Below are 12,500 nucleotides of genomic sequence, written 5' to 3'. Positions count from 1 at the left end.
CGAATGATCAGCAAGCTTAATACACGCGGCATCGACATGAAGTATTGTGTTAGTTCTTTGAAAGGTCATGCATGTGGGAAATGGAAATAAGCAGCAGTTGATTAAAAGTCGTATTTTTCATTGCGCTCAAGTCGAGTATCTACCGACCGATTGGTCAATCAATTGATTGACTGCTTGATTTGTTGACTGAAGTATCAATTGGTTGATGTTTTCAAACCTTTAACAGGAATTGCGAGGACACCTGGAGACGTGTTTGATGGAGGGCACGACACTGGTGGTGACAGACGTTGACGTGAATGAACTGGAAAATGACAGGAGATTCAACTGTATTCTCAGGAGCCGCTACAGATTTCTTACATCCAAGGCTCCTTTCAAACTCTCGGTGAGTTTTGAGGGAGTGATTGAACTCGGACTTGGCCTTTTTGCTTATTTCTGCTTTAAAGTGGTACTACGACCAAAAAAAAATTTTGTTTTTCCTTTGGATTTCAAAACTATGTTAACTAAACACTAACTCACCCAAGTTTTAAGTTCTGATTTTATAAAGACACCTGTTTATTTTTGCTGGAATTTTCTTATTTATTGGTCCGCCATTACTAACTGTTGTTGTTCTGGACACCAGAGGGGAAAAGGCAACGGGGAAGGCCAAGAATAACTTGGCGAAGGTCAGCGGAGAAAGAACTCAAGTCCATGCACCTGACCTGGAGTGAAATTCGAAAGGTGGCACAAGACCGCTCCCGCTGGAGAGAGACTGCAGAGGCCTTATGCGTCCCATGGCGCAAAAAGGACTGATGATGATTACTAACTTTAAAATCTTGAGAGAGCTGGGTCGAGGAGAAAATGACGTCAAACACTCACTAGTTTAAGAATGCAATTCGTGTGTACGCGGCCTAATTAATATGCAGCACGGGAGTTTCGGGCTTTCAGACTTTTCAACCCGTGTTTTGCATATATAATAAATTGCGTTTACACGCTGAAATTTTAAGCTAGTGAGTAAATGACGTCATTTTCTCTAGATCCAACTCTCTGAGGTCCAATCGGCCAGTTTTGAACGTGAGTAATGGCGGACCATGAAATCCAAAACTAACACTCGAAATAAACAGCCTTTGGATAAAACTCAAAGCTCAAAATTTTGCCAGTTAGGTGTTTTTGATCATAGTACCACTCTTAGTCACATTTTACACGAAGATGAAATCCTTTTTCGATCAAGGAAATGTTTGCTCTAATAGTACCCCTGTCTAGGTCATTGTCCCATTATCAGGCCTAACGTGGACTTTAATAATATTTTGACTTGCTTCCAGGTTGGTGAACATGAAATCGAATGTCAACCCGGGTTCAGGCAAGTGGAAGTTAATATGTCCCAAAACAGTCAATAAACTCTATTTGTAGTCTCTTCTCCGTTTATCAAGACCTCTTGGTTTGAATGGAATCGCGTTCATGACGAGTTGAAGTTTGCGCTCCTGCCTTAAAGCTAGTAGTAACATTTCATGTTAAAAAATTCGAAGTAAAGAAGAAAGAAGAAGACTTTGAATTAAGAGGATGAAAGATGAAAATGAAAAGACAAAGAAGGAACACGAATTAACGACTCTGTGTTCCTTAAAAATACATAGTACGATTCATAAAATTACTGTAAGGGTTAATATCTTTGTTAAAAGCAAGACTGTTCGCAGCCTTGCTTTTGCTTTTGTTGTTGTTCAAGCCAAATATTGTCTGTTTTCCTAGGTTGGTTATGGCTACAACATTTTCCTGTCAGGCTGTCCCAGCAAGCATCGCAGCATATGTAAATGTGGTTGAGTTTAGTCAGTCACGTGACGGTCTCGAGGAGATGTTCCTGGATCGGTTCTTGCGACTTGAGAAACCCCGGATGCAGGATACTCGGACACAAGTGGTGGATGTAAGTTGAGGAAAATAAAATGAAAAACAACTTTAATCTAAGATGTCCATAGTACTTACATTTGTTCATTAGGATACACACATTCATTTTGACACATTTTATAACCCTTGCATCCCGAGAAGCTTTTACTTTCAGTGCAATTCCGAATCAATCCATCGGAGTTAACTCGTTCGCCTCAATATAAGTATACCACAGTAACTTTCTTTTAAGTAGCTCTTGTCTTACAACGATTATTAGTCACACGCGCCCTTTGACGACTTTTTTTCATTTTTCGAAACTAAATATGGGTGGATGTCAATCAAATGTTTCCATGGCAATGGTCTTGTTTACTTGACGGCAGTGGAATTTGTCATGCAAACATTTGATCGACATCCGCCTTAATTTAGTTTCGAAAAATTAAAAAAAGTCGTTGAGGGGTGGGTCTGACTGATAACTGCTGTAATTATGTCACTCGAGCAGTCATTCTAAGATTCGTTTTTAAACGGTATCGTTTTTGCAGATTGAACAACACAGGGATTTAGTATCGCGTTTAAGGCATAAAGCTAACATAAAGTTGAAATTTGCTTTTTTGGCTCGTTTCTTGCCTGTTTGCTACGCATAGTCGAGCACCTTCGAAGGAGGGAAATTTTCCGAACCCCCTTGACTAAATAGTGAAACCTCCCCAGTATTCATTATTTGAGTCGTGTACAAATCCTTAGGTAAAATTTTGATGAAAAGTTGACGTTTTTGTACCGTTGTTTTCCTCAGGAAATGGTGACGCTGATAGAAGGACTGCGAGAAGCAGAAGAGAACATCTTAGAAAGCTTAGGAAGTGGACACCGTTTGCTCTACAACTTAGCAGCCACCAAGAAACTTGCTTCGATCAAGAAACAGCACGAGGAAATCGTTGAAGGGTAGGAACTCACGTTCTCAGTACTTCTAGTTTAAAAGGCACATTGGTCACTAGTACAAACTGAGTTTCATAACGTTTTGTCGATATCGACTGTTTGCTCCCTGCCAGGGTTATTTCTTACATGACGCCTTCTTTCTATAATATGCGAACATGCACGTCATAAGTTAGATCCTAATCTAAAACCTATCTAAGAAGTTTATGATCTGCAACTTAATTGATTTCTGTGCTGTTTGATTTAAGTTTTAATTTACTGATCTTTTGATCCATGTTTCTGCAAACGCTTTCCCACAACCTTTTTGTTTTCGTAAGCCTATTTCTCTACTTCTCCGAGATAGATTATTTAGTGATGACATGTTTCTCCAACGGTTTGAATTTGACGAAAGTATGTTATCGTCCTCAGAGATATCCAAAGTTGAGTTACAAACGCGGAGAGGACAAACAGAAGGAAAACCATCGGTCCGAGAATAGACCCTTGGAGATAATTTTTTTTACGACCTGTTTTGATGTTGATTGACATCATTTGGGATAACTTGGTTGAGAATACTGAGCGCGAAAAAAAAGGGAACCAGTTAAATGTGTAAAAATTTGAGGTCAACTGTTGACACTTCTAGCTATGCTCTTTTAATTTGTAAGTTTTTTTTTTATTTTTACCCTTAGCCAAACTCGCGCTCGTGGCATTGAGAACTCTATTCTTCAATCACGTGAGGGTTACCGACCAATCGCACGCAGAGCGGCGGTCATGTTTGATGTAGCAAGAATTATGGCAGAGATTAACCCTGCTTACCAGACCTCTCTCGCTCAATTTTTGACTGTGTTTGATGCTGCTATAAAGCACTCGGAAAGGTAATTATGATTCTGTTCAGCTCGTTACAGTCGATTTCTCTTAAGTGTTTAGGTCACACCACGATTGATTTTCTTTTGTATCACTGCGCTTGATTGTTGCCTTTAAAATCTCGTGCAACAGTCTCGGCCAATCAGATTTCGAGTAAAAATCATTTGCGGCCTTTATGCATGCGTTTTCCCTCACCTAGCGCAAACTGCGTGCATTTGCTTTGCGCTATGAAGTGGTTATTAGATTACCTGTGTGGACGAAAGTAGGGAGCCCATGCACGCGACATTTTTGAGCCACGCACGTTAACTGGAAGTAAACATTTCGCATGTCAGGACAGTACTCTCTCCCAGATTTCTATACTAATCGCCTCTGATAGTGAAAAGATATTTAACATTATGATGTATCTGTTTCGCTCGGTTTTGCCATGTTGCTGAGGGTTCTCTCTATTCATACACTGTATCTCGTGGGAGAGGTTTCTATTTTGATTAAAATAACTTCATTACTTTATCTCTTCTTGTTTAGGTCTGCTGTCAAAGCAGTGGTGGAAAGGTTAACTCAGAGTTCATTCTACACGACAGCACGAGCTTTGTTTGAGCGAGACAGACTTCCGTTTGCTCTGCTCTGTGCACTGGAGGTAAGATACTTTAAAGCGATACCACCGGCGTAGGTGTGTAGTGAAATGGAAAGACTTTTAATGTTCTGTATTCATGAACTATTTCTTGCAGGTGACTTTTTATCGCTGTTACTCTCACTTGTTTGAAAAAACCATGATGCATCGTTCACCGTTCATTTTGTTTTTGATGTCGGAGTGCGCAATTTGCTCTCAAGTTTGACGGTTTTTGTACCATGTGATCCCCAGCTGCAAAGGGCCCATTGCAGCATAATCATATGCACGCCAGTTATATAGAGAACGCATGTTTTATGAGTCAAATGAGTCAATGAGTTCAGTCTAAACGTATTTACACCATCAAAGGCCTGGGGATTGAGTGGGAGGGCCTGTAGCTTTGCAATGCACCTATTGTAGCCCTGATAACGGAAGAAGCCGCAGGTCAAAAGGACCAATGAAAATAGCAGCCTTAAATGGCTACAGGATTACTCGATAGAGTTAGGATTACTTTAAATACCCTCCATAGACTAGGGTTCCGGAGTACTTTGTGACGTAAGTAACACGTGAGTAAAGAAGAAGAGTTGAGGGATTCTTTGTGGCACCAAACAAACAGGCTTACATCTATGATGGTGACTCGAAGGTTTTCGAAAAAAAAATCCCAGTGTTCCTTTGCAGGAGTCGAGCCTGCGACGTTTCGATTTCTAGATCGTATGCTCTACCACAGTGTTGTTAGAGACTTGTAGGAGCTAGGTCATTCCACTGTACTGCTAGTACTGAAATTGCCGAAAGATTTGCATTCTCGCAAGAGTGAATTAGATAAGAGTGTTGATCTATCACTTTGCGCTCTTGCCCCAGCACAGTCACAAATGGATTTATTTTTAGATACACTTAGCGCGCGAAACAAACAAAGGGCCGCCAATTTTAACCAATCAGAAAAAGCCATGTCACGCGTGACTGCTTCCGCCATGTTTTTTTTTTTTCAGGGACATGACAACTGGTTTTCGCGGGAACGGGTATTCTAAAAATAGACTTATTTGTGACTGTGCTGGGATCCCACCCAGGCCATAACACATCTGATTCACTCTTTATTCTCGCAACTGCAGTGATGGAGATGGTAAATATTAAAGAGAACTTCCACTTAACAAGAAAATAACTTTAAACCTCAAAACATGTTTACAAGCAAAATTGCTCCAACTTTTTTTATAAGAGAAAGGTTTGTATCTAAAATAAATGAAAGTCGAAAACGCTTGTTTCGGTTTTCAAATTTTGCGTGTGCCGCCATCTTGAATAATTGTGACGTGTGGTGATTGCTCTATTGTTTCAAAACAAAAACTCTTTGTGTGAGAACAACAAGGGCAGCCGGAACACGTCACAATTATCCAAGATGGAGGCGCCCGGGAAATTTGAAAGTGAAAATAAGTGATTGTAAAGTTTTTTTTTCGACCTGCACACCTTTTTTTTTTTGGAGAAAACTGTCGAGCTTATTTCATTGCAACCATAATTTTGTTAGGTTTAAAATCATTCATAAGTTGGAGTGGAGGTTCCCTTTAAACTAAAATCTCATTATTACCCAGCCCCAGACTTACCCAGAACTGTCATGGGTCCGTTTGTAGGTTGAAGATTCAAATGGTCGTGTGGGTCCTGGTGACCGTGAGTTTTTGATTCACCCTACTTTTGGTGCAGCAGTCAAGACCGCTCTCCAACCCAGTGTTGTATCAGAGGCTCCATCCCGCACTCTCGCGAAGAAGCCTTTTGATTGGCTTTTGGACGAACAATTCTCTAATTTACAGGTTGGTTCCTTTTTCATTTTGTGTTGCTGTTTCCGTAACGAAACAACGAAACTTTACTTTTAAACGTCCAAGCGAATTTGCCATGTCACCAGGAAACCATGACTAGGAGCGTGCAACTGGAACGGCGTTTTTACAGACCGAGTTATTTTTAGATTAATTTTGCCGCGAAACCAGTCCTTTCTAGCTAATCACAAATCTTTTACCAGAAATGGCTACCCATGGGATTGAAAATGGTCATTTGTGCAAGCCAAGTCTTATTTAAGAACTCGTCCAAAAATAGCCTAATGTATGAAAATGTCCGGCGTTACATAGACCTAGTATTGAAGTTACCCTTGGGGAGGGAGCGTAATTCAGCCTCCAGCCACCCTACAAATCTCAATCTCCCTTAAATCGCATGTTTAAAAAGTGCTAAAAATGACGAGGTAGACCTACTTCTGTGCTATCTACGCTTGGGAGGTCATTCTGGCGTATTGGGTTGTCTACCATTCAAACCTACCAAATTTGGTATTTGAGCGTAAATCCTTGGTGAGAAAAAGTAGGCTGACCTCGCTGGATTATTCTCTTAGCCCATGGAAAGTAAGCTTGAGTTTCCTTTGTCAGTTTGGTCATAGTTAATAGAGGGGACTGGTTTGGAAGCTCGGCAAACATCAAAGGAGCAAACAAAGATGCCAAGATTAAGGTGGAAAGGTCCACGACCGTGCACAATCTTTTGTTTTGCGCTCATACACTTTGCATGAATTACGTAACCAACACGTTTCTGTTGGTTAGTTCCTCAGTACGGAGTAAACAACTATTGTATTTTGTGCACGGTCAAGGCCAAAAAAGAGAACAAAAACTTACAACAAAGAAATTTGTCGGGTTTCATAACCATTCCCCTCTATTAACTATGGTTTGATTCTTTGTTGTTTGTAGATGTTGGCGCATCATTTCGAGTGGTTTCAGGACGCATTTGATAAGATGTCCAAAGATGGACGCGAAACGCAGTGGCGACAAATCACTGAACACGAGAAACCTGAAATGGTTGCACTTCCTGACGGGCTGGATGACAAGTATGTTACGATCCTACATCTGGCATGCATGCTTCACCTATGCTTATCACATTTTTGCGTCAACGTCATTTGCTTCAGTGAAAGAAATGTATAATTCAATTGCGGGTTCTAGACGAAAGATTGATGTGATCCTCGCTCTTAACTGGAGAATCTGAGCAATTGTCTCTTATAGACACTTGAAAACTTCAGGCGGCTTCAAGTGCCTATAAGAGATATTTACTTTATGTATTGTTGAGTGTGAGGACCACATCAATCTTTCCTTTGCTTCGCTGCCGTGTATCAAAGGCGTTGACTAGTTGGACAGGTGCGCAGCTTTCGGAGCACTGGTCTCCCACTCAATTGGCTGTGAGTTTAACCTCTGTTTCGACTTTTCTATAACGCCGTGTATCCACGGCTTATAACGATCTCAGTAAAGAGAAAGTAAAGGATGCCCCTTAGCCTACCATTGACACTGGTATCAAAACTGACAACCGTCGTTAAATGAAACATTTCCTAGAAGTTTTGTATCTATCGATAGTGACCCGGGCATGCTCTGCTTCTTAGCTTTAGGCATCTCGTGAAAGCTGGAAAATTAAAAACTTTAGGCAGGCTACGTGAGTCTTGTAAACGACTAGGATTACATGGGGAAAAAAATGTTTACACCACGTTCCAAATACCGCATAATCTTTCTCATAAAAGGGGTAAAACTCAAAACGTAACATTGCTGTATCAGTTTGAATGACAATGAGTGAATGGCTCTTCTTTTATGTGACTACTATGTAACCACTCACTGCCATGCAAACTGGTGAAGGTTGAGCGATTCAACCGAATTATTCTTCATTGAGTATTTTTTTTTTTTTGTATGTTTAATTACATTCTTAGGTTTTAACCCTTGTTTTAGAGAAGACCGGTTTATTAGTTTACCAGGCTTGAAATTCACCACACCATTATCACTCGACCTGTTTTTCCTTTTCAGATATACGTTAGTTCAGCGTTTCATGGTAATTCGATCCATTCGAGGGGATCGCCTGATGCAAGCGGCTATCTGTTTTGTTACATCTGTTCTTGGAAGGAAGTAAGAAACTTGAAAATTAAATTTCGATAAGCATTGGTCAGTACTTTGCCTGATTCTTTTTCTGTTAACATTCTTTTCGTGTTTTCTGTAATTGACAGGTACACTTCAGAAATGCCGCTGGATCTGCCATTCGCATTCCGTCAGAGCGAAAGCCGTTCGCCCATTGTGCTGCTATACACGCAAGAAGCCAACATGGTGGAAAAGCTGGTTATTGAGGGAGCTCAAAAGAAGCAGGTTTGAATTATAAAGAGTATTCAATTTGACCTCGTCATGTTGGAGGAGAAAAAAGATTCTCCCGTAGGATTGTCATGCTCCTGCAAGGTTATTTATTATATAGGCAAACTGGTCCGAGATGAAAAGGAGAATTCTGATTGGTTCTCTGAGCAGTCCGAATTTTGCAATACGGCCGTCTTATCACGTGAGTGCAATCAAAGAATTGGAGTAAACATGCGTAACATTCCAGCGCGAATCCCGCCGCTAGGGTCTTCGATCTTGTTTGGTGATGCGTTGTTTTTGTATTATTGTTGACAGGTGGAACTTCATGTTCTTGCTTTAGCAAATGTTCGTATTGGTGAGGAGCGTGTAGCGAGGAAGATGATTCACAGAGCCATGGTGCAGGTACTGTACCAGCCGAATGGCTTGTGAAAATTAATTTATTCATTCATAAATGCTTACGGAGCCTAAATTATTCAAAACAGTCATAACATCCCTATCCTTTATTAAATGTTTATTCGCGGATATTGCGTTGCGTTTATAGCGTTGTCATTGGCTCACTCAATCTCAGTTATCAGCTTGCAAACCCTATGACCTTGTATGGAAACTGATCGTGCCAGTCGTTTTGTAAACCTGAAACAATTCAATATACGCACCCCGTTAGCTATTTACCATCTCATATCCAACGAGCTTATGGAAAAATTTAACAAATCGAAAGTGGTTCAGCGTTGTCTGTACTTTTATCGACAACGATATTCGTCATCATAGTGGTCAAAATGTTGTGGGTGTGTCCACAACAAGATTTGTTTTTTACCACAATATTCAACGCCAAAGAAAGTTTTTATTTCACAGCGTGACCAAAAAGTCATGACACGAAGAAAGAGCAAGCGTTGTCTATAACTTTCTCGCAATATGATTGGTTTATTTCCCAAAATGGGCGTTCCTGATTGGCTATTACATTGCGTGACAAAATGACGCGAGCATGACGCGTACAGCGTTGTCAAGACTCTTATCGACAACTGCAAATTAGCCAATCAGATTGCGAGATTACAAGCAATTGTGGTAAAATATTAAATATCCTTGTTTAGCATTATTGCGTTGAATTATTTGTTCATTTTGGTATTTAGCTTGTATAGTTCAATATTGCGTATTCGCATCAGTTTGCGCATTCTCATATTTCAAATTTGGTATGCTTTCTTTTTACATTCTACGTGCGTGTGTATGTGTGACTATTTTATTGTCCTTTTTTTTCAATTTCCTTTAGTCTAGTCTAGTCATTAAATGAGCTGTCTTTGTTACGTCTAAACTATGAGGGAAGACCTGACTTATGGCCACATTATTCGTCTTTATTTTGCAGGGTTACTGGGTTCTTTTGCACAACGCTCATAACGCCCCTCGTTTGCTGGCAGCTCTGGACTCCTTCATGCAGGAAACCAAGGCAGTAGATAGTGAATTTAGACTGTGGGTGTCAGTTCAGCCTCATCCAGATATACCTTCATCACTTCTGCAGTCTGCTGTTAAGATTGTAGCCGATTCACCCAAGGTACGTTTCTCCTTACATAATGGATTCCAGTAATAGCTTTCAAGTCTTCTGTGATTTCCCCTTCAATTTATCCGTGTTCATCGATTTTGAAAATAAATTGAACAGCACAAGAGTCAGTTTGTTGGGAAAGATATAGACCTTTGACGTAAATCGCGGCCCAAGAAAGAATTCTTTTGTTTTATTGTTAATAAGCCTTTCTAGCCTCGCTACTATGGAAAGAATTCAAGCGAATATATATAAATAAAAAAAAGCCTTTTCTTATTATTAAAATTAATACAAAATATTAATTAATCGGCCTCCATTTATGGAATCTTTAACCGCTCACTTTTACAACCATGCTTCCATGGAAGAGAGAAGCGAGACCCAAAAAAAAAGAACTTGATCATAGTTAAAAGTTGAAATAAACCCAACAAATTGAACTGTTCCCAACTGTGTAGTCTGCTCTGCAGCCGTTTATTGGATGTCACGCAACGCTCCCCCCAAAGAACCGTTGCGTGACATCCAAAAAACGGCCGCGAAGGAGACTACCAACTGTGTGGCTTCATAGCTCAGTTGGTAGAGCATAGACCTCTTTCATAATGGCGGCCAAATAAGATATTCTTTTGTTTCAATGCTAATAAGCCTCTCTAGCCTCGCTACGACGAGCAAATCTCAAAACAACATTTGTTTCAAAACGAGGGCAGTAGTTCTAATTAACAAATACAAAAGAATGTAAAGGTGGTCGCTGTTTATGAACATGGACAACTTGCACCGGTTTCGCAGAGGTCATGGGTTCAATTCACGTTGGAGTCGCCTGTAGGTATCCACAAGGCACACTTGCTGAAACTATCAGCCAGATATGTGCTAGAATCACGTCTACATTTCGTTTTGAAAGTTTTATAGCCCGTTCGTGCTCCCTCTGGCCTAAAACTTTTGATCAGTTTTTGTAATTCTGTGCCGTTCTATTTAAGAATGCAAAGGACAGTTTACAGCGTTCTCTTCAGTGGGTGGATAGTGATCTGCTGCGAGTTAGTTCCCGTCAAGAGTGGCCTGCACTGCTTCACAACCTGTGTATGTTACACAGTTTGGTCAGGTTACGGTCAAGATATGGATTGGCAGGCTGGAATAAAACACTGGACCTCAGGCATGTGGGGACCGCGGAGCTTTGGGTCAGTGCAGTGACTCGATTTGCTGTAAAGTTTTCTCTTGACAATCTCTTTCGCGTTAAAGTCGGCAGTTGATATGAGTCGTTACTAAATTCTCATTCTTTGTTAACGCATTTCTTGTGCTCTGGGCCCGGTTGTTCAAAAGCCGATTAACTTACTCCAGGATTAGCGTTAATTTTTGTTTCATGTTTTCAACTTTTTGGTGAAAGTTTCTTTTGCTTATTTAAGATTTACGTCTTCTAATGTAAAGTTCTGCCGAATATCAGCGTTGAACAGCATTTGGGAGTAGACACAAAAACTCATTGGTTAATTTTTAATCTGGGATTAGCGTTACAGTTTTGAGTACAAGTTTATGCAACAGAAATGACATGAAAAACTCGCTAGATGATGTTTTGTCGAAGTATAAAATTTAGCGGGCTGTACAGCGGGCCGTACTGTAGGTGCGCTACCTCTCAATGGTAGATTGAAAATTTGCGACCAACTTTGTGAGGAAATCGTTATTTTTTCTTGCATGTAACTTTCGTGTCGTTGGTAAAGTGATAATTCTTTTAGCTTTTTTAAATTGGCACCGTTGAGAGCTTAATAGGTCAGATTAAGCCGAAGGCCTGACAACGAGACTCACAGAAGACGATGTGAGTAACTAACCTGATTACTGAATGTTGTTGCGTTATTTTGCCACAGCAAGCATTGGACCTGGTTGTGCGAGAATTCCTGGAAAATTCAGACGTAAGCTCTCTGCCTGCTGGTTCGGCCAAGAGTATTCAGTGGAATGGCCTGCGTTATATGTTAACAGAGGTATTTTTACCGCAAAAATGTCATTTCATTTCCTCAAAAGACTCTTTTGTTCCTTAAAAATATTGGTTCACTTGAACAAAAGAAATCATTAACATGAACAGAAAGGTATATAGCTATCATGTCAAACAAATGTAGTGCCTCTTTGGCAAAGTGGTCAAATTTTGAAAAGACATAGTCTTTGTTCGTTTGTCAGCATCGTGTGGTTTACTGTACCGAACGATTGTTGTAACTAGGTGTTAGCAAAATGGTAAATGTTTAAGAGTATTTGTAGGTAAAAATAAATAAATAAATAAATAAATAAAATAGAGGTGAACAAAAATTGGGAGTCTTTCTTCTCCAACGTGATCAAATTTTGAAAAGTCATAGTCTTTGTTCGTTTGTCAGCATCGTGTGGTTACCGTACGGAACGATTGTTGTAACTAGGTGTTAGCAAAATGGTAAATTTTTAAGAAAATTTGTAGGTAAAAATAAATAAATAAATAAATAAATAAAATAGAGGTGAACAAAAAATGGGAGTCTTTCTACTCCAACGTGATCTCTCAGTCTTTAATTGTCTCTTTACTTGTGTTGTGGATAATAGGTGATATACGGTAGGAGTATGAGCGACGAATTTGACCGCCAGGGCCTAAGTGCTATGGTTGATTATTGGATAAGTCCAGCTGCAGTCAAACGAGAATTTGAAGCAACAA

The 12,500-nt window shown here is 40.0% G+C and overlaps 1 protein-coding gene across 1 annotated transcript in view; it reads left to right on the top strand.

Moving 5' to 3' along the window:
• Positions 1-12,500, top strand: part of LOC137996423 (dynein axonemal heavy chain 8-like) — a 99,425-nt gene that overhangs the window by 78,575 nt on the left and 8,350 nt on the right. The window contains exons 73-87 of the mRNA XM_068841809.1: positions 227-382; positions 1,299-1,336; positions 1,720-1,891; positions 2,639-2,784; positions 3,441-3,626; positions 4,138-4,249; positions 5,836-6,012; positions 6,925-7,061; positions 8,017-8,115; positions 8,214-8,349; positions 8,647-8,733; positions 9,686-9,871; positions 10,822-11,019; positions 11,698-11,811; positions 12,392-12,500. The exon at positions 12,392-12,500 is cut by the window's right edge and continues 3 nt beyond it. Coding sequence (XP_068697910.1) covers positions 227-382; positions 1,299-1,336; positions 1,720-1,891; positions 2,639-2,784; positions 3,441-3,626; positions 4,138-4,249; positions 5,836-6,012; positions 6,925-7,061; positions 8,017-8,115; positions 8,214-8,349; positions 8,647-8,733; positions 9,686-9,871; positions 10,822-11,019; positions 11,698-11,811; positions 12,392-12,500 — 2,053 coding nt within the window. The remainder of the gene's footprint in view (positions 1-226; positions 383-1,298; positions 1,337-1,719; positions 1,892-2,638; positions 2,785-3,440; positions 3,627-4,137; positions 4,250-5,835; positions 6,013-6,924; positions 7,062-8,016; positions 8,116-8,213; positions 8,350-8,646; positions 8,734-9,685; positions 9,872-10,821; positions 11,020-11,697; positions 11,812-12,391) is intronic.

This window comes from Montipora foliosa, chromosome 3 (genome assembly GCF_036669935.1).
Source record: "Montipora foliosa isolate CH-2021 chromosome 3, ASM3666993v2, whole genome shotgun sequence".
Lineage (NCBI taxonomy): Eukaryota > Metazoa > Cnidaria > Anthozoa > Scleractinia > Acroporidae > Montipora > Montipora foliosa.
The sequence above is the reverse complement of the archived record's forward strand: the minus strand, read 5'-3'. Positions and strand labels throughout refer to the sequence as shown.